Genomic DNA, 22,111 nt, shown 5'->3' with positions numbered 1-22,111 from the left:
AGAATAATGTCTCTGCGGACTCATGTGCTATTTAATGTTGGAGCTGTTAAATACGTGCATAATGATTTTCTATTTATTTGCCGTAAATCAAGCATTCCTCATGCTCGTAATTAAGATATATTTATGCTACATGATTAAAACACAAAGTGTTGCATACAATTATGAGACCCTTTCTCAAGTGCTAAAAATAAATGATAGCTTGTTAAGTAGGTCATTAAACTTGGAACCAGCGCGGATCAAAATAACACACCTGACCTTGACATGACTCGCTAATGCAAAGTATTCTGTGCATCACCCAAAACAAGAACTATACACAGAGCAAGCAAACCTTTTCAGCAGCCATGTGACTCACCACCTGAGTGCCTTTTCCTGTAAAGACATCTCGGCCTCAGGGGAGGCACAGTAGGCGTGCAGGAAGCTGACCTTGCCTTCAATCGGACAGGGATAAAAGGCCCTTGTTGGACTCGGCATCAGTCACTGTGTTAAAATTAGTAGAAAGGAAGTAAGGCTGGGAGCAGTTCAACCTGTTAACATATTGTCAGTGGTCTAGATGTAATTCTGCTGTTCTAACATTCTGGAGAATTGCTGCGATTGGGATTGGATTCAGGCATTTGATGGCATTGACATACATTAACATTCAAAAAAGGCTGAAACTTGTGAGCAAGTTGGGTTAGAATTAAACTAGAATGATTATAAGCGGTTCGGAAAATGGATGGATGATTTTACACTTGCACCACACTGCTTGTTAAAATTGCACTTTAATCAATGTCAGTCATGCTTGTAAACGGGCCGCATTTCTACTCTCTGTAATCACTGCTTGGAGTGCATAAGGAAAACATTGTATTCATTCATGCATCCATCCAAAGCACAAAGATGCTTGTTTCCTGTTCAATCAATACTGTGTCTCCTATGATCTCTGGATGACCTTGACAATCATGTAACTGTGTGGGGGTGGTACAGAAAACTATAACACACAACAGAATAAATAGACTCACAGAACTTTGTGAATTACACATTTTTACACCATCACACACTGACAAACACTTGATTGCATTCCAGTGCTCATTGTGCAAAATGCCAAATGACTAAGTTCACTTTAACAGTAAATAATACAAATATATACATTGACATAATGCAACTTAACAAAATAATGATATCATATTTTTGAAGCATAGCCAGAATTGTCTGAATCCTTGTCATTTGACTGGCATTCACACAAATATTTCTGGCATGCATGAATATTGTATGATTGCTTGAGTTTTCACACAACTAACAGCTCTCTGAAAGTGCCAATCAAAACCTACCATTATCTTTGTAAACTGAATTTCTTACATAACCATTCTCGCCCATGCATTAAATTGCGTATGATTTCAAGCTTTGCTCTTTTACAGAGCTGGACATTTTACGAAAAATTCGTGGTCCGTTTATTGCCTACCACCTACAGCCGGGGTACCCTTCCGCCGTCCGTCTATGCGTTTTTTTGTCACAACTCAATCTAGCAATACACTCTAAAAACGGTTGGGTTAAAAATAATACAATTTTGGGTAAAAAATGTCATGTTTTCGGCCTGTCTCCCTCGGCCGGAACTTGGGGGGGCGTGTCCTACCTTGCCGCACCTGTGGTGCAATAGCAATCAGTAACTTTAAAAGGACTACCACCGCGACAGATCTTCGTTGAATTATTCCTCCTTGCTCGCATTTATTGCCTCAAGTGAAACGATTTTCTAGACATCCTAGCTTGTATCTTCGGTGAGTTTGATTCGCGTGTTTTTGTTTGTGTATAGCTGTTTTTGGTTCGTTTATGCTGACGTTTCCTTGTTCCGTGGTTAACAAGTGATTTCGTATTTTCTCGTTCTCCTCGTATTTTAGCGAGCGTCCTTTGTTGTTGCGGATAGTCGGGCCAGTCCGTCACATAGGCGGAATGCCCAGCTCTGCTCTTTTATCACAGTGCAGTTTTAACTATTGCAATAACCCAGTAGAATTAACCAGCAATAATCTACTATTATTATTATTATGCATAACTTCTTGATGATTATAGTTAATTTTGCCCATACCCTCTAGCTGCCTAATGGATTGAAATTGGAGAGATAATATTCTACCGTGCAGTTTTGCTGTCCAGTGCACTACTATTTGATTACAACAATAAAAGCCCACAAAGCAATGTCTATCATAGGGATCACCCTCCCACTACCTTCCATTTTTCATTTTCATACAATATAATAACGATACAGGTTTCTGTGTAGTACTATATGATGTAATACAGTGGTAACAGCCATTGTGACTTGTTTTCCATCCAAATGCACACCTCACGCTCTAATTTGATGTCCAGTACTGTAGAAGCATTTGAATTCTGCACATAACAAACTAACAAGGCTTGGATAAAGACCGAGCAAGGCCAAGACTAAGAAGTGGTTTAAATGTTCTGTCGAGCCACTTCCTTGTCTGTAGGGTGATTAACTGGTGGTGTAATCAGGCTTCACACTGCTGCTGATACCACAGTCATTAGAGCTTTTCTCTCTACAGATGGCTTCCGTGTTTTCTTGGCCTCAGCAAGGTGATCTTTGCTATTTCTGGAGACATTAACGCAGTGCCATTTTTGAAAACTGGTTTTCAAAGAATGGTTTCAACACCTTCTAAAGCCGCAAATATCAATGTCGTTTTAGCTGTTTATTCAGAGTTTTGCGGTATGAACCCATTTTCATGGAAGTAAAGTTTCTTTTAAGTCTTTTCCCCTTTGTAGGCACATGTAAATAGGTTTTGACTGTGTCGTCGGCTCTATGCAAGTCTGTACCTTTTAATGATCCAATATCGTTGTTGCGTAAATGTTTGTAGAATTACTTTGTTTAAATGGTGAATTTAATTTAAAAGAACCTATTCAATTCAAAATTCCACACATTACACTGGCCCTTTTTTTTGTTCTTGCCCTTGTCCTTGTTGCAAAAGAGAGCCCTAGAGGAGTGTGCTAAGCTAGCTAGCTGATCACAGGATCCCCATCGTGCAAGTCACAGGTGGACAATTACATTTTTGAACTCAATTGTGTTGAGTAAACCAAAAGAATGCCACAGTGACGATAAACCAGCAATGGGAACCCACAAACAACCCGAAACCCAGCAACGGAAAGCAGACGTAGCTAGACAAATCATTTGATCCGCAGGTAGTAAAGAACCCTATGTGAACGGCTCGCCATGAAAAAAGAGCTAGTGACCTCTGGTGAGACTGGTTTCACATCCGCCCTAGGTCACCAAGGGTTCTTTGTCATTGTTGGAGTATGCATACTTAAACGACATGTGCGCGAAGGGACGTTCTGTGTCGTAAGGCACTGCCTCTGGCGGTCAGCAGGGATGATACGGAACTTTTTAAAAAGCAAGAACGTGTTGATCTCTTATGAAATCGTGCAATGCAACTACCAGAATCCTGACACACTCACATAGTGGTCCCGGTCCACTGGGCCGCCGTTAATGTAGAACCGTGTGTTAGTTTCATAAACACTTGTAGTCTGAATGTGAGTGTGAATGGTTGTTGGTCAATATTTGTCCTGCGACTGACTGGTAACCAGTCCAGGTTGGACCCAACCTCCCTCCCACAGTCATATAGGATATGCTTCAGCCCACCCTGCAAACAATAAGCGAAAGAAAAACTGATGGATGCAAAATTGCTACCCATGCTTGACCATGCACTTTGCTCTATTACATTGTTTACAGCAGGATGCTGGTGAAAAATGTTCTCCCACTTCTGTATGCTTAGAGATTCTAATTATCCTCCAAAGTGTCATCATGTGACGTCTGCCGTACTCGCTCTCTGAAGTGACGGATGATGCTGACAGCGTAATCTACAAATGCCCAATGGTGCAGTAAACTTAAATGGATACCACCAGTAACCTTGCTTATCAGTAGACAGGTCTCATAAACATTTGTCCATATACAGTATGTTTGGCCATAAAGAGATTTTGTGCGTTTTTGTGTGATACTGTTTGTAATCCTGATTGCATGCCCCTGTTGCTTTTTCATTCTGAGTCGCATGCTAGAGTATCTATGGAAGCACTGCATGTGACAAAAACTCTGTGGGGCCTCTTAGCAATGATGTGAAAAGGAGAGCTCATGCAATGCCATTACCTCCTCTTTCTTTGTAGTTGTCTATTCCTACTTTGAAATAAGAAAAAATAATTAAAAGAAAAAGTGTGTTTGTTGGAGGGTAATCAAGACAGGTCTACAGGCAGCCAGACAACTTTATCATTATGGAAAATGGACTTTCCAGATTTCCTACTCTGACTTAGAAAGGTTCCTTGATGAACTGTGCACAAAAATGCGGTTGATCATGTCAGATTCATTTTCCCCCCTTCCATCTGAAAAATATATCAACGTTAAACATGTTTCAACTTGATACCCAAGTTATTTAGTTGTTGATTTTTCATATGGGAGCACGGCCAAATTTTAGTATCACACCCTCCAAAGTGATCCACAAACAATAACTCGAGAATGAACCATTGTTTAAATTCATAGGAAAAACATTCCTTCCTATAGTTTTCCATATGATTACTTCTAGAGAGTCATAACTAAACATAACAACTGTTTTATGCTCAGTCATTTTATAATTAATGCTGTAAAGTGCTTGGTATCCGGATATGAATAATAACCAGTATTTTAGTGCATGAATGAGAGAAGCTTGAAGTAAAGATGCCCAAGGATTTCATTTTTTGCCCATCTAAGTCTCTGAAGCCCTGAGCCGCTTGACTTGTGTTGCTGAATGTGACAAAACAACCCACTAATTTGTTTCACAGTGAAGACTTGCTTGTGGGCTAGTGAGCAGGCTAGCAGCAAATAATGATGTGCTGGTGGAGGAATGTCATTTTCATTGTTTTTGCTCCAGTTATTTCTGTACATATTATGGAGGTGTTACCTTATTTTTCCAGCTGTAAAGTTTACCTGTATGCTACTTACCTTGTTTGGCTATTTCTACATGGACTACAACATGCACATGGGGGTGAGGGGGGGTGCATGTAGGTACAAAACACAAATTGAATTCCCCAGGTAGAAATGGCCGCAGGGGCATACAGTAACTGAAATAATGTATTCTTTGCCTTGTGATCTTTTATTCCGTCTCTGTTTCACATTTTCAAATATGCATGTCATGTCACGCAGGGGCTCAAAAATAAATTTAATCTGAGAACATCTTAAAAACAAACAAGCCCTGGTGTTCAGAAAGAATAATAATCGATTAACTAAGTCTCTCTAACAGGCTGATGCGCTACATGTTTAGCTTGCATGGTTGTACTGTAGTTATTTTCTTCAGGTAACACACAGCAATGGATAAGTAGGCCTGAGTGCTTCATTATAAAAGTAGAACTTGTGGTAACAGCCAGCAGTGAATTTGCCGGTCCATTTATCGCCATCCGTCTGTAGCCTGGGTACCCTTCCATCGTCTATCTGTCCGTCTTTTTGTCAAGTCGGACCTAGCCAACTAGGCGGAATGCCCAGCTCTGGTTATTCATATAAATCCCAGAGGCATATTGTGACAAATATGAGGTTCAAGTGGTTTACCTATTGCTGAATCATTTTCCACTCTGTGTTTTAGGTGTGTAGGTGAGTGAGGCCATTATACCGTCCAAGATGGTGGCTTTGTCACTGAAGATCTGCGTGCGCCAATGCAATGTGGTAAAGACGATGCAATTTGAGCCATCCACGCCTGTGTACGATGCCTGCAGGATCATCCGGGAACGCGTCCCAGAAGCCCAGTCCGGACAAGGTTAACAGACAATTGAGTTCATCCAAATTTAATAATGGATGTTTATTTTTATCTGCATGTGCATTCATGGTTTCCCTTTGTGCTGTGCTTCAGCTTCCGATTATGGTCTTTTCCTATCTGACGATGATCCCAGGAAAGGAATCTGGCTGGAGTCTGGAAGAACCCTGGATTACTACATGCTACGAAACGGAGTAAGATTAAGTAGTACAGCATGAGGCGGAGAAGTGTTGGTGTTCATGTATCTGTTAACATGATTTACATTTTTACAGTGTGACATGCACGTCTGCTGAGAACCATTTGCTCTTTTGCCTTGCAGGATATTTTGGAGTACAAGAAGAAACAAAGACCCCAGAAGATCAAAATGCTTGATGGTGCGGTGAAGACCATCATGGTGGATGACTCCAAAACAGTCGGGGAGCTGCTTGTCACCATATGCAGTCGAATAGGTAAGTGATCATCCTCTCCCGCTGCGGCTAATAAGAATCTTTTTCGCCCATCGTCCAACACTTAAATTATTCATGATCTGTTTTATTTTTAGTCCTATGCATAGAAGTTAGCACACTCGGAGTGTTTTATCATGTGTTGTTCCGTCCATACTTGGACAGCAGCATTTGTTAAGTAGAAAAAGTGTTGTCATTGCACTGGAAAAAGTCCTTATTGCCTCTTGTTTGGAAAATAGATACCATTTATCACATGGAGAAGATGAAGTATTCTTCACAGAGCCCAGACTCATCTCAAAACAAGTCTTCTTTCGCTTCTTTTGTCACACTCTTGTACATTAGATTGCTATCAAGTTTGCAAATAGCAATATTGGAAAATGTCTGTTTAGCGTTCAATGTCTTTGCATTGGATTGTGTTCAAAACTACGGAGCCTGAGACATGGTGAAAACGATTTAATTGCGGCCACAATATAGATATAACGTGTGCCCGAAGGGGCATATTCTCCCGTATGCTTAAGTCAAAACAATGGCGCTGCTTTGTACTTTTTGGGCTGCGCAGATTTTCTTCCTGACTTAAGTGAGCCACTTTAACACATTCATGAAATGTATGTACTCTGGGTGGAGCGACCGTGAAATGAAGATGTTCCCTACAAATGTACCAGTGTACGTGTTCTCCCATAGACTTAAGTGTCATGTGTCTCACGATCTCCAGAGGCTGTACTAGGCCACGCGAAGGCAAAACACCATATTTGCACATTTTGAGTCATTTCACAGCTGCTGACAGCGAGTGGTGACTGTCACCGGCCGATACGACTGATTCGTGCTGATTCGCGGTGGGCGTGCAAATTTGTCTCATATATGCTCACCAATTTATATACACCAAACAGCTATATATGAGTCCCCGCTACATTAAAATGACGGCCAAACATCGACATTATATGATTATTTGGTGAAAAAAAAAGATCAGCGCATGCTGATGGGACTTGAGTTGTAGCACCAATCACAAACAATATAGTCATTGTAATAATGGGTCATGAGTTATCTATTTTTGGGTGGGTATTCGTTACACCACACACACAGAGCGTTGCTTGGCAATCTGCTCAATCATCAATTTGCACCGTCTCCTAAGCATTCCGTTATGCGCACAGTATTCTAATTAAAATTGCTTGTATTGGATTTATTAAAAAGTCAATACAAAAACGCACGCTCTTTCAAAGTAGTCTGTAGATGAGCCGTGCACACCTCACTGTCTATAACTTCCAGATCCACGATGCCACAAAGTGTGACCTATTTTCAAAATGGATCTCTATAAAATTCACCTCTCATGAAAACTCCTCGATCCGGAAATTAGGGCCACCAAACTTCCCCAAATCACGCCTCTTTGGTGGTTTCGCACAAATAACACAAGGTTGGTGTGTCAGAAGCCTCGACGGGAGAATGGCTGCACCTTGAAACTGCACAAGAATGGCGCTTTAGGAATTGACTTAACTTGACTGGAGAAAATTCCCCAAAATCCTAATTTGTAAACACCAAATACAAATGTGGCCACAAAAGAGGTAAAAAGGTGCACAGGAAACACTAATGCGTGTTCCGGTTGGGTGGCATGGCTCAGTGGTGGAGTGGTCGTTTCCCAACCCCGAGGTTGTGGGATCGATCCCCGGGTATTGTGATCGTGTCGAAGTATCCTTGAGCAAGATACTAAACCCCCAGTTGCTCCTGATGCTGCGTCATCAGTATAGGTAGATTCGGTACAATGTAAAGCGCTTTGAGTGCCCAAGGTAGAAAAGCACTATATAAGTGACAGTCCATTTACCATTCCAATGAACAACGTAACTTCTCGGTAAGCAAATGGAGCTCAACTTTGCTACAAATTGCAATGCTATACGCGGTAGTGTAGGTGTTTCGCAACTTGAGATGACATCAATATTTCTTCAATTCCTGTTCGAGCCTGGCTTTGTCCTCTTTACTGGTTGTCCCTCACGTCCCAAAGCTGCACATTTGAAAAGAGAGGGCAATTTGAATCAGTTAAGATGATGGTCTCATTTCTTTCAGTGTACACATTGGTTGCCTCCTAGTTGAGGTCACACTGAAACATCATTTTGGAGAAGTAAATTTGACAAGTTGACTAGCCGATTGACTAGTCTGTACAAACCATAGAATGCAATGTCCTTGAGGTTACACTGCTGGTAACGCGACCTGGCTCTCAGTCTTGACAATACTGATTCCTTGCAGCACCAGACTTTCCAGAATGTCTTTGTTGCTCATCCCCAGTACAAAACAAATCATATCATATTATCCCTGTCCATCACGTAGCTTTAACCTTAGGCTCTACCGTACCGTTTCTAGTAAAGCTGCACTCAATTTGCTTACCCGACTGTCCAGTACAGAGCCAAAGCTACTTTGGAGCAGTGGCTTCATAGCTTTTTGGGATAAATTTGTATCTTATAGTTCATAAAACATACTGAGAAATTGGAAAAGAATAATATAGACAAGGTATTTGTTCCATCGTCAACACGCGCTTCTAAAGGCCTCTCCTCCTGACTTATTTTCTGCTTTCAGGAATCACCAACTATGAGGAGTACTCACTCATTCAGGAGGTGTCTGAGGACAAGAAGGAGGACGGAATGGGAACACTAAAAAAAGACAGAACGCTGTTACTGCGAGACGAGCGGAAAATGGAGAAGCTCAAAGCCAAGCTGCATACAGATGATGATTGTAAGTGTTGGCCATCGATAGCATCCTATAGAATTGGATTATAGCTCTACACCAGCAACCACACTGTCAAAATGATTGGAATAGTATAGGAGTCCATTCCTATTTCCATCCCTCATGTTATTTGCAATACTTGCTGGGTAAAAAAGGTATGTTCTCATTCAACTCAAGTGTTCAAGTTACACAAACCTTCAAGGGTACCACCACAGTGAAGACAATCCATTGTACACTTAATATTTTCCCCTGTATCTTATTTTTTCAACCCACCAATACGTGTTGACTATCATACCGTCGTTGTCCTGTAAAAAAGATTTATCTGCATTTTTTAAATGTTTCTTATTTTTAAATGAATGGTGTTTCCACATTACAGACATCACATTAATGTGAAAATTTTAAAAGTTTCCAAAATTGCATATGCATGTTTTTCACAGGACAGCAACGATATGCTGCTTTCTGGTAAGAGTATTTGGCCCACACAAATAACTTGCATAAATGTTTATCCAGATCCGTTTACTTGATGTAGGAGTAATTGCCAGGTGTCCCAATACTTTTGCCATGTGCCATATGTTTATATCGCTTATAGTCATATAAATGACTGATCGCCATGATTTGTACAGTACATGCTTTAGCTTGAATCTTTATTTCAATTAGTTGCTTGAAGGTGTAATGGTATACCAGCTTATCATTTCCCAAGAGAAAGCCAATTACAAAACATGCAAAGCACAGCAATATAAATCACAAGAAGTTCATTTCAATTTCTGTATGGAAAAAAACACCAAATGATTTTGACGCTCTCACTATTAATTAAGAGGATTATCCATCTAAGATAGTGTGTCTATGCCCGGTTAATTTCACCCTCAGTATACTGCCCTAATAGCATGTTGGTTAAGTGAGCAACTACTTATTGAGTGTGTGGGCCAACACAATGTCTATTGATTGGGCAGTGAACTGGCTAGACCACAGCAGGACCTTCAGAGAGCAAGGGGTGGAGGAAAGCGAGATGCTGCTGCTTAGACGCAAGTTCTTCTATTCAGACCAGAATGTGGACTCGCGGGACCCCGTCCAGCTCAACCTTCTTTACGTCCAGGTAAGATTGTAACATACTTTTACCTGGATTCAAATGACATGGTTCAAGCTCCATAGATGTTTACAGTCTCTGAACCCGATAGGCACCAAATTGGAAATTGGGCATAAAGCCCTACAGTGTAAATCCAGCCAAAGAGAAAATATGCCATTTTTAGTCCATGTGTTTAATAACAACATACCATGAGAGAGGGCATTTTAACCCAGTAGCTCATTAGCAGAGAAACAGACAATTACAAGTACCACATGGGCAGATGAGAAAATTAAGTTGCCAGACAGTGTGATGGACTGTTTAATATATCTTGTGGGAAGATGTACTGTAATTTTTGGATGTCTGAGCAGACAACTTAATGACTAATCTTGGAGGATGAAGTTAAGCTTCGTCAAAACACCCAGTTAAGTTAGTCTGGTCCTTTTTGCGTTTCTTTTTCTATTCTTCCAGAAGTGTGGGTCGACCAATGTGTATAAATGGCGGGCGCCCTGCAGTCACTGAAGGGTTCCCTGAGGGGTGTTAGCTACTCATCAGAGTTTGCACTCTGCTCACATCACCACACTCCCATTAGCCTCTCCTCCCCGGGGAGAACAGTATCCCACTGACACTCACGAAGCTGCAGACACTGATGCATGTAACAAATAGTTTCAACACACAACTTTAAAGGAATAGAAAAGGTTTCTGCTATAAAGTACAGCCTGTAGTTGTAAAGAACATTGTTTTCTATCTTTTTCTTCATTTGCTCCATGGCTTTCCTTGCAGTTCTGTGCTTTATATTAAGCCGATGTCATGAATAGACAAATGAATAAATAAATGAAAGTTAATCAACAAATGCATGATCCTAAGGAAAAGAAGCTAAGGCTTTAAGGTTGAACCCAGTCCATAAGGGCATCTCCAACACTTTAAATTAAAAAATGTGTTAATCCATTGATTTACTATACCGCTCCTATGAACTCATTCAGTACCAGACTTTTTCAGACCCTCTGTGAAATGACATGTCAATGTCTTTGGTGTAGAATGAGTTAATGCCACAGGTGAGCTGGAGCCTATCCCAGCTGACTTTGAGTGAGAAAGAGGGAGGGTACACCCTGGACTGGTTGCCAGCTAATCGCAGGGCACATTTGGACAAACACACCCACACACACACACACACGCCAATGAGCAATTTACAGTCTTCCGAACCTAACACATATGTTTTTCAAACATATCGGATTCACCCCACCCCCAGCGAACGAGTTCCGGTTGGACTCGAAACTTGCATACTAAAATAGCGAGCTAGCCAGAAATGGGAAAAGTACTGACATTCTGTACTTGTAAAAGTACAATTGTGTAAAAAATGACTTTGGTAAAAGTACTCATTCAAATAGTTACGCAAGTAAAAGTAAAAAAAATACAGGCTCTGAAATGTACTTCGTGAATAAAAGTAAAATGTATTTTTACCGGATGTTTCCTCCTCATGTCAGATAATTTGAAGGCTATTAAATTTGAAAGGTCACACCCTTAACAAATGGAACCAAATGGTCTGCAAACTGCTGATTCGCTGGCTCTGGCTTGTTCAGTCAAGCCCATGTTGTTGACACTTTCACCGTCAACACACTCCAAGTCGTCGATCATTTTACTTTTTCACACCCTCCAATTAATTAATGTTCTGTAGCAGGTACAGGTATGATAGCGTCTTCTCGGGTGATGTCATAGCTTGGGATAGAGCCAATCACAAGCTGGGATGTCTGCTGTAACCCTTCATATGATTGCCGAAGCCACGAACATTGGTCTAATTTATTTTTTAATCAGCATGCATCATGTAAAGCAAAAGTAACGACCCCGTTTTTAAAATGTATTGAGTAAAAAGTACAGATACTGCTGTTAAAACGGATACAAGTAAAAAGTATTCTAAAAAATAAATACTCAGTGAATTACCAAGTACAGGAAAAAACACTCAAGTACAGTAACAAAGTATTTGTAGTTGGTTACTTCCCATCTCTGTAGCAAGCTGGTTCCCTCGACATGTGTCACACATTAGATGCCATGACTACTACTTCTATTTCTTCTTTTTTCTTCTGCCATTTCTTCTTCTACTTTCATTTGGCGGTTGTAAATACTTTTGGTACATTACCACAACACGGGATTCTAGTTAAGGTAAGCCCTTTTAAACTAAAAAGAAAGGTTTTCGGTATTTATAAGTGAAGGTTTCAAATCGGAACTTATTCGCTGCCGTTAACATTATTAGGGAACGAGATTTTGGGTGCCAGCCCGAGCTCTAATTTAATGGCACCTGAGGATAAATAGCCGGACCAGCCAAACTATGAAAAAAAAAGTGTGACTTAAAGTCTGAAAAATATGGTAATCCTTTGCTAATTCAAGGTCTCAAAACACTCTAACATTGCGTTATCCTTAAATATAGACTAGCTACAATGTAGCACGCGCAACTCGCAACAACATAAGCACTGATGTTTGTGCTAACACAACATGAGTTGTCTACAGGCTTGTCACTGCTATTATATGCTCCAGTAACAGGTAATCAAGTGTTGTCATGGCAAAGACAGAGATGCAATTTACTCCTTCCAAGTCTGCGTCATGACAGTTATTGAGACTTAGCTTAAACAAGCTAAATGTCCACGTCAACATCATTAGTACGACTATGAAACTAAAAGAGGGAGGAAAACCAAAGGGTTACTTCATCTATATTCATCGAGCCAGCTTGCCTGCTCTTCTCATCTCTCGCTCATGTTTTTGCCTCAATATTTTTCTTACCCTCCGCTTCCTTCCCTTCCAGTTCATGTGTCCACTCCCTCTCTATCTCCCACACATTCTGACATAATCACACACATCCCCACCCTGGCACACACACCGCTGCACTGTGGAGATCGCGCTCACAACGCAGAGTCATATTTCCTCTCACAACAACAACTCCGCCTCCTGCCCCTGCCTCACAGTTGCCCTTCTCCATTTATCTCTGCCTCATTGTCTTCAACACACTCTGATTGTTGCACTGGCAGATTGTGTCGGCTCTTCACATAGAGTACGAGAGGCTGTAATTTCACATAGTGTTAAAAATGCCAGAAAGACCCAGAAGAGAGATCATTATCCAAGTGGAACAAACCCCAGGCTTTCATTACTGTGATTCTTTTCTTTGCTGCACCCTTTTTTCCACAATTTACAAGTGATCACTCCCTCTGTTTTCTCCCCCTGACGTCAAGATCCTTAATGTGTGTTATTTTCAGGAACTCTTGTTTATGCAGATGACTTTTTTTTTTTTTTGCATCTCCATTGTGATGACTCAACGATTAGCTAAGATGTTTCTTAATGTTCTGTCCAATGTCAACACACATTGGACACACTGCCTGTGTAGGCTTCATCCCTCCTACTACTCAGCCACTCCCTCGCTGTCATGTATTTGCGTTAAGATCTGGACAAGCCGCCATAGGAATAACTTCACCCAAGAGTACAACTCTGCAGCTTCCACTCCGTTGCCTAATTTTAGTCAATTCCCACGGCAAACTGGTAGTGACAAGATCTTTTATTAGAAAAGCTGAGCCAGATGAGGAATTGCTGCTGGAATTTGGCAGCTAAGAATAACTTCTTTTTCCACAGTTCATCATTTATTGTTCCAAAAGAGTGTCTGAGCTACTTGGACCAATGAAATGAACGTATGGAAATTAAGTTAAAATAACATTCAAATATTTAATGTGATAATTTTATGAGGATTTTTAAATCAGTTTCGGTTTATTTACCTTGATTGGGCATCAAACAATGACACAATGGTGAAACAAACTTTTACTACAATAAAACAAAAATGACAGAATGAAAAAAAATGTCCTGTACAAATACGTAATTGCAAACATTCCACATACAATATATTGTATGATTAAAAAAATATATATATATGTATATATATATATATATATATATATATATATAGGTTGAAGACAGCTAAGCAAGGAATGAAATAATAGCTAAATCAATGTTTTCACTTATTTATAAATATATGGACATATAGGTATATAGGCAAGGCAATTTTATGCAGAAAGCACAATTTGTACACAAAGCAATATATAGTGCAGTAGAGCTACATATAACAATATAAAAAGGAATTTAAAACTATAGTATTTACTTAAAAACCAAAGTATGTGAGGCTTTTACATGCTTATTTACGGTATTAGCATGTATGCTTGGTGAGCACTGCTGTCAGTTGCTTCGGGTATCCCTGTTTCAGCATTTCTATATTTGTACTATACACCACTGTGCTGGGCCACATTGGGCTGAGTGACCTCAGGCTGTTTGCGTCATACTTTGTGATGTCTTGTGCTACATACGCTTCCTTTTGTGAAGCTCAGGTCAAAAGCCATACAACCAGAGTGGTCTGTCACTTCCCACATCTGCCAAGAGAAAATTCAGATACGGTTTGGAATACATTTAATCAGTCAAATGATCCAATTTAGTATTGAGTGTGACACTATTATCCTTTAAGATATGCGTGACTAGTGATATGACATTGTGTGGTGACTGTGAATTCAAATTGAACTGAACTTACAAAGCAACAGTTTGACATAGTCAACTAATCTTCAAAAAAGAAGCTTAAAAAAGAAGTCAACGTCTAGAACATGTTCTATGCATGACCACTAGATGAAACGGGGCATTCTGATAAATATTGCGTTTGTGGAATAAGTGTTAATCCACTCGTTTTTAGCCATCTCTGGGGGCGGCCATTTTCTCTTCTGTCGACTGAAAATGACATCACAACTGCCCACAACGACCAATCGCGGCTCAGATTCAGAAAACAAGTCAGCCGTGATTGGTCATTTTGAGCAGTTGTGATGTCATTTTCAGTCGACAGAAGGCAACATGGCCGCCCCAAGAGATGGCTAAAAACTAGTGCATTTTGCTGCTTAATTTATATTCCACAAACACAAAATTAATCAGAATGCCATGTTTCAACTAGTGGGCCTGCTGGAAACATATTCTTGAAAAAAATATGTTTGGGTTGACTTTCTTTTTATTAAAGTTGTCTGGTGGATGCCTTTCCCATTTAAAGTTTACTGTCAAACTAAACATGAAAAATTATATATTGTGTATTTAACCGCATAACGTTGTAGCCCACTATCTTATTGCCAACATGTAAAGGAAAACGTAGACAGTAATGAATAGCCTCTATGTGGCGGTTTTATAATGCTTTATTTAAGGAACAAATATCGTAACACAAACAATGCAGTAACACACATTCTTTATGAAATATGCACATCTGTGAAAAGTTCATGTTAACTAGGTACTTCATCAGTTGGAGCCAATTGAGGTGCTCAAATTATTTTGAGGTGCTCAAAATAATTTGAGCACCTCAAATGAGCAAATTGAGCATTTTTCAATATGATGAAATTTAGTTACACTTCAAAATTACGACGACAATTGATCTTACTTTTGGTGAGTGCATAGTTTACAATGCAATTCAATAGATCTGAACAGTTTAGAAAAATAATCTAATTGCGCTTTTTTTTTTCAATGTTGTAATTCATTTTGCGATTATTTTGTTAACTTACTGAGCACTTTAACTTAGTTTCTTAAGTGTTCACTACCACAACTTCATAAAATTCTACCAAACGAGTGTGGCGCGAACATAAATCAGTAAATCTTAAAACAGATTACAACAATCAAAAACAAACAAATCTCTGGCTGTAACACTTCAAATGTTCATGTTTCACTAAACAAAGATACTTGAACGTGGACTACACATCTTTAGCACTGAACTTATCTAGACAGTATATACAGTAAATAAATAAATGAAATATACATGTATATGAAAAAATAAAGCCGACCGACCAACTAAATTGAAACATGGGTTTTGTTTTGGTGTTTCAAATTGAAGCCTTTTCAATGTGAAATTTACATACATTACATTGCAGTGGCGATTTGAATTTGATTAATTGTTCCGTAACAATGCAATGTAAACCGTTACTGTATCTTCCCCTTGTTTTCACCGTCACACACAACGATGCAATGGAGAGCGCGTCACAGATGGTGGCATGCGCGAGGGCTAATTTTCGAACATCCTAGTCTGCAAGAGCTTACGTGTTCCACTGTGCACTGCGCTGGGGAAAGGACTCTTGAGAACAAGTGCAGGAGATTGTTGTCCTCATTACAGTCGTAAGCCGCCGCCTAATTGTTCACTTAAGTAATGAGACATAAGAATGAGTCAAATCGGAGCTGTGTGCGCATACAGTTGTCTTGCCGATGCTAAAAGCACTGATGGGGCCTTTCTTACTATCTGCAGTGCTCTCATCTTCTGAAGCATTAATTTTGCAGCACTAAACTAGAAAGCAAGCGAGAAAGCTGGCTTGCCTCTGGAGAGAACAACATACACACTCACACAAAAGCCTTTCAAGGATGTCAACAAAAGCTTCACCCTTTCTAGCCACCTTTATTTTCATGTTGACAGCGTGGCTAAATAGACAGTAAATAGACATTGTGAAATGCACCTTTTTGCCTAATGGAAAAACACAGTCGGAAAATGGATTCAATTTCATTAATGGTCATTACGCAATGGAATGAAGGGAGGACGATGAAAGACTGATGTGATTCCGTGTACACATGTACAGTATGTAATGTGCTGTGATAAGCAGATGAAAATGATAGGTTACAAAATGATCTGACCTTTGTGCCGTGAGGACATTCAAGGCATACTGTTTGACAAAGTGCACATTACGCGTTTGGAATCCAGTCTTGTGCCTTTGTGGTGTTATGCTATTTACTACTTTTTCCTCCTTTTCCTCGTCTCTCCTCCAGGCCAGGGATGACATATTGAATGGATCCCACCCTGTCTCCTTTGATAAAGCCTGTGAGTTTGCAGGGATCCAGGCTCAGATACAGTTTGGACCCCACGTGGAGCACAAACACAAGCCTGGATTTCTGGAGTAAGCATTTTCTAATCAGATGCATTGGCTCAAACGATTGCAATTGTTCTCCACCCCATTAATGCTTTTTAGTATTCACTTCCCAGCTGTGCGTGTAAGATGATGTTTTCACTTACGAGTGTTATTTCCCTACTGGAAAACTCCAGGGTGATCAGCTGTTACAACTGTTTTCTACTCTCTAGGCAGTAGGGCAAGAATGACCTCATATGTTGAGCTATGTTAATAGAGAGGGAAATGCCTGTAGGTCAACAACAGCAAGCATGTAAAAATGTAATTTCTCTCCATAGCTTGAAGGAATTCCTGCCGAAAGAATACATCAAGCAAAGAGGGTCGGAGAAGAAAGTATTCCAAGTATGTACACTACATTGTTTAGTTTTTGTGTTGGCAATGTTACTCATAATAAAACTGTTAAGATAGATTTACTATATATTAACAGTAGGTTTGAACTGCAAACAACAAATACGTACTAATCACACTGGTCAAGAGAATGTGTCCTTTCCAGTATTTTTGCTGGTGATTTGAAAAATGTCTTTACTTTTTTCTAAATATATTACTATATTACAACTTACATTGTTATTATTATTATGAAAACTTGGTGTGCAAAAATGGTGACCAATGTAATTAATTAGATGCTGGAGAATGTCTTTTTAACTTCTGTGTGCAGGACCATAAAAACTGTGGCGAGATGACAGAGATAGAAGCTAAAGTGAAATATGTGAAACTGGCCAGATCATTGCAGACATATGGAGTGTCATTTTTCCTGGTAAAGGTAAGGACCCAAAGCTGCACAATAAGCCTATAAAGCAGATAGTGGAATGTATGGATGCTTTTTGTCTGAATCTGTATTAAAAAGTCATGTACTATAATTGTGATTAGTACTTAACAGTCACAATGCAGTAACTTGAAAATATTCTTGAAAAAAATATGTTTGGGTTGACGTCCGCTTTAACTGGGTGTTTGGAAAGTCACTATGCACTTGTATAGTTATTAACAGATATCTGTCATTATTATTGTATCTACTTCCTGTATTCTATAGTGAAACATGTCTGCTGAAAATATAACTGTACAGTGACTTTCCAAATACTCAATATTACCCGATTTACTGTACGTATAATGTTAATTTAAAGCCAAGGTTCATTTTCAAAACGACAATTCCACCAAAGTCGAACCGGTAACAAAAGTATAAAAGCACACCATTTGTTCCACAAAGTCGAAAGTAACAGTTTCTGCAATCAGCTCTCTCATCTAATCACAAATCACAGGCACCTTAATTGCCTCTCAGACAGTCAGAAATTGTAAAACTCTACCACCAATTCACGTAACAAATCTGCAGGGTTGTTACACGATATACAGTAGCGTATAATATTAGTACTGGTATATCATTGTTAAAATTACAGAAGGAGAGAATGCTTTGTAATAATGCACTGGATTAAACAGACAGTTGTTTACATAGATTGTTGCAAACGTTTCATAAGCTCTCACTGGCTGTAGGACCATGAAGGTGTCTGTGAGTTTTGATTGGATGAGTGGAGTCAGGGGATGGAGCTAATGGAAGAAGGAAAAGGGTTGTGAGTGTGTGTCTACGGGCTAGAGACTGACAGTTGAGAGAAATGCTAGTTGGCTGTTTTTGTTGGTGACATTGACCATTCCTTTTTACAGTAAAGAGGCCACTGTCTCCGTTTCATCATCTAAGCAAAAGCTACAGTATATTATCTGTTTTCACCTCTACATTTGGTGAAATCACTGATGGCTGAGGATTTAAGACTGTTTAATAGCTAGCAGTTATAATATTAGAGGATAAACTACTATACAGTATTTTGCATGTGACCATGTTACCAATCTCCTTTTTAGTAAACTATTTCCACATACGTACTTGAAACACTGTCACTAGTTATCTACATGAACCCACCATCTGTTATTTTCAGCGAGCCATCCACTTGTTAATGTCATAACACATGATTGACTATTAATTGTCTTTGAGCTATAATTGTTAATGCGGGGTGGTAAAATCACTGCGCAAACTACAGTATTCGATTTCAAGCCTAGGAAGCCAGACGTCAAGATGTAATAAGTCGCTATTTGGTCACTTCACAAAGTTTCACGGAAATATTTCTTTAATTGGCTGGCTTACGGTCCCGCCTCTCATCCAAAATCAGATGTAATAGACTCCAAAACACCTATCATGGACAACGGTGTATATAAAGTGGATGAAAGCAAAACTATCTTCCTTGCACTTTTTGCCTTTGACAAGATACTATGAAACAATGTTTAGTATTAAGAATGTTCTAAATGGGTATAGTTCATCATTTTCTGGTTTGTGCCAGTGTTGCATGAGACCAGAATAAAGTTGCACCAGCGGGTATCATAAAAAAAACTTGCTGAGCTCGGCCTGCTTGGACATGAACTTTGAGGGAGTGCAGCTCCTCGTAATGGACATTAAATTGAAATTTTGGCCCTGTAATTGAAGTCCAGATTTGCTCTGTGTTCGATGAGGAAATGTAGTGATGGCGGATTCAAAATGCTGCTAAATAATTCAGAGCAACTGCACTCTGCCGTTTTTGCTAACAGAGGCTCAAGCACACACCTGGGTTTGTTGACATGAGGTCTGAGAGTTTATTGTAACCTTCCATTTATCTCCTGACAGTCTTTAATCACCACAGGCATTTGTTTGGTAGGAGAGCTTTCATTGTAAACATCACAGATATGAAAATATTGTGTGTGTGTGTGTGTGGGGGTGTGTGTGCGTGTGTGAGTGTGCGTCAGCGCAAAACAAAATCCCGTCTTTATTGGGGTTTTCTCCACGAGCATGTTTGCAAACGTTGATCAAAGTTTCCCTTAAGAGAAGAAAGAAATTAAACTTCCTGATTTAATAGAAAATTGACACTGACACTCATGTAATGAAATGCAAAATAATAACCGTGTTTAATAAACCTGTTTATGCTGATATCATGATCATTAAGTTTTCTGGGTTTTATTATGAGTCGTTGACCTTGAGGCTTTCCCATTAAGCAGCCTTTTTGCTTTTCTCAGAACTCTTTTGAGTCTAATAAAAACTGAATACCGTGAACTTTCTTAAAACTGCCTCCATCCTAAAAAAGTTATTATCTCTACCAAGGATGATATATATTTTATTATCACTATGGCTTTGTCCATGTGGTTAGTTTTCTTAGTTTTATTGTTAGGTTTATTGGATTGTTTCTATGAATGGCTGGTATTTTTCCACAATGATTCCAATTATCTTGTGGGTGATCATGGAAAATTGTTATAATAGATACATGAGTAAATATTCTTTATTGGTAAAAAAAATGAAAAAATTGTCCAAAAATGAGAACTCTATACCAGTCAAACATCCAATTTGACAGGATAAGCTGTGCCAGGAGCTGTAATGCCAAACCAAGTTTAATTTGTGTCTGAGCCAGATTGAACATTTGACAGTGATTTTAATTAACACTCTTCTAACATGTTTAACACCTCGGAGCTTACGGTTTTATTTGAATCATTTTCAAATTGAGTGTGTTTGCAACAGTGTTGTTTTTGCGTAGTATATAGAAGAAAGGTAAAAATTTAATTTGAGGTGCGCTTGAGGATTCCTAGTAGGTTACATTGTCTACTGCGCTTTGGGTAGGTTTTTTTATGCTGGCGCTTTGCATTTTTGTGTTCTGAATTCTTGAAAAAACATCTGGATGACACAGTCTCCCCCTTTTGGCTATTACCATCCAAAATGATAGCCATTCACTCAAAAGTTAAGGCCTGCACAGGACGGCTGTTGCCCCTATGAAATGAGCTACAATACAATGGATTTCCAGTGGGCAGAGAGTCAGTGGAGCTGCTCAGACAGAGTGCTGGTTGAAGCACAATGCTGTAGCGCTGACAGTGACTAAAGCCTGTGGAGACCCTGCTCGATAAAGCAGCAGTTAAATAAGGCTGAAATCTGCTGGGTCAGTTCACAGCTGCCCTTCCGCGTCGTCGCGGGGCTCAGAACCCCACAGGCACAGCATGTGTATTAACACAGCATCGGTGTCTCAAATGAATCATCTTGTGGAGGTGTTTAGAACCGGCATGAATATTATCTGATGTTTTTCGTATCTGGCAGGAAAAGATGAAGGGAAAAAATAAGTTGGTCCCACGTCTGCTGGGCATAACCAAAGAGTCTGTGATGCGAGTGGATGAGAAGACGAAAGATGTGGTGCAGGAGTGGCCCCTGACTACCGTCAAAAGATGGGCCGCCTCCCCTAAGAGCTTCACCCTGGTACTGTTTGACCCTCTGCATCACATCCTCAAAGACACATGTTGCCGTTTTTATAATCCTGTGCATCTAATCTATATTCCATGCTCAGATTGAGTCAGATGTGTCTGAATCTCAAGTTCAATTGTTTTCATCTTATAGCACAAAGAGCATTCTTAAAATTGTTCAGACCTCCTACATCTACTGGCCGGTTATTTAATCGAAAAAAACAACAGATGCCTTGGGAGGATTGTACAGACTTTTGATGTATTATTGATTAAAAATATATATACAGTATGTTATCAGCTAGCAAGAGAATGGTCTTTTTTTTTTCCATATTTGAAAGAATTGCTCCCTAAACAGATGAAGAGTTGTGCCAGCCGTAGCGCATACATCAGATTGCGACTCATATCCAGAAGTCCTGAGTACCTGTGTGGATGAGGTGCTCCAGCAAATTCTCCTAAATTCCCATACAGTCCTAGCTCTGATGTGTTTTTTTCTTTTAGTATGTGGGGGTGGTGACGGAACCAATAACGGAAGCGGTAGGTGTAAAGGCCCTGATACACCAAACCGACGTTGGAGGTCGTTAAGCGTCGTTGCGTCTTTAAGCGCCGTCTGATTGGTGTAGTGGCCACCGTCGTAGTGTCGTAACCCGTCTGTTAGCGTCTTGGGGGCGGTTACGTATGTTGAATCGGCGTCGCCAGTCGTGACATTTGGTCACTCCGATTGGCTGTTAGCTAGCAAATCAGCGGGCGGAGCACCAACGTGAAGTGACAAAGGCGGAAAAATAGTGAGCACGTCTCCGCTACCTTAAACATTTTACAAGTACAAGAGCGAGGGTTGACAATGTAAGTATTTCACAATACCGTGTCAAGAACGTGATGGTTTATCGTGAGCGAAGAATATAGCTGAATGCATTGTTTACAATTTTATAATCAGCCCCCGGCCAACGTCTTTCCAGTTGGAGTTTTCTAACAATGAGAAATAATGACCACTGCCGCCGATGGTATGGAAGA

The 22,111-nt window shown here is 39.8% G+C and overlaps 1 protein-coding gene across 6 annotated transcripts in view; it reads left to right on the top strand.

The window, feature by feature from the left end:
* The window catches only part of tln2b (talin 2b), a 122,637-nt gene that overhangs the window by 52,181 nt on the left and 48,345 nt on the right, over positions 1-22,111 (top strand). For all 6 annotated transcript variants that reach the window (XR_015086415.1, XM_086027622.1, XM_086027618.1 and 3 more), the window contains 9 exons: positions 5,571-5,741; positions 5,835-5,932; positions 6,058-6,187; positions 8,741-8,896; positions 9,838-9,980; positions 16,743-16,870; positions 17,158-17,221; positions 17,535-17,639; positions 20,964-21,119. Coding sequence is in view for 5 of the 6 variants with exons in the window: in XM_086027622.1 (XP_085883748.1) it covers positions 5,606-5,741; positions 5,835-5,932; positions 6,058-6,187; positions 8,741-8,896; positions 9,838-9,980; positions 16,743-16,870; positions 17,158-17,221; positions 17,535-17,639; positions 20,964-21,119 (1,116 nt within the window). In the remaining variant the exon portion in view is untranslated. The remainder of the gene's footprint in view (positions 1-5,570; positions 5,742-5,834; positions 5,933-6,057; positions 6,188-8,740; positions 8,897-9,837; positions 9,981-16,742; positions 16,871-17,157; positions 17,222-17,534; positions 17,640-20,963; positions 21,120-22,111) is intronic.

This window comes from Filicampus tigris, chromosome 4 (assembly GCF_054856515.1).
Source record: "Filicampus tigris isolate MCC_2025a chromosome 4, RoL_Ftig_1.0, whole genome shotgun sequence".
NCBI lineage: Eukaryota > Metazoa > Chordata > Actinopteri > Syngnathiformes > Syngnathidae > Filicampus > Filicampus tigris.
This window is presented reverse-complemented; position numbering and strand designations above follow the sequence as displayed.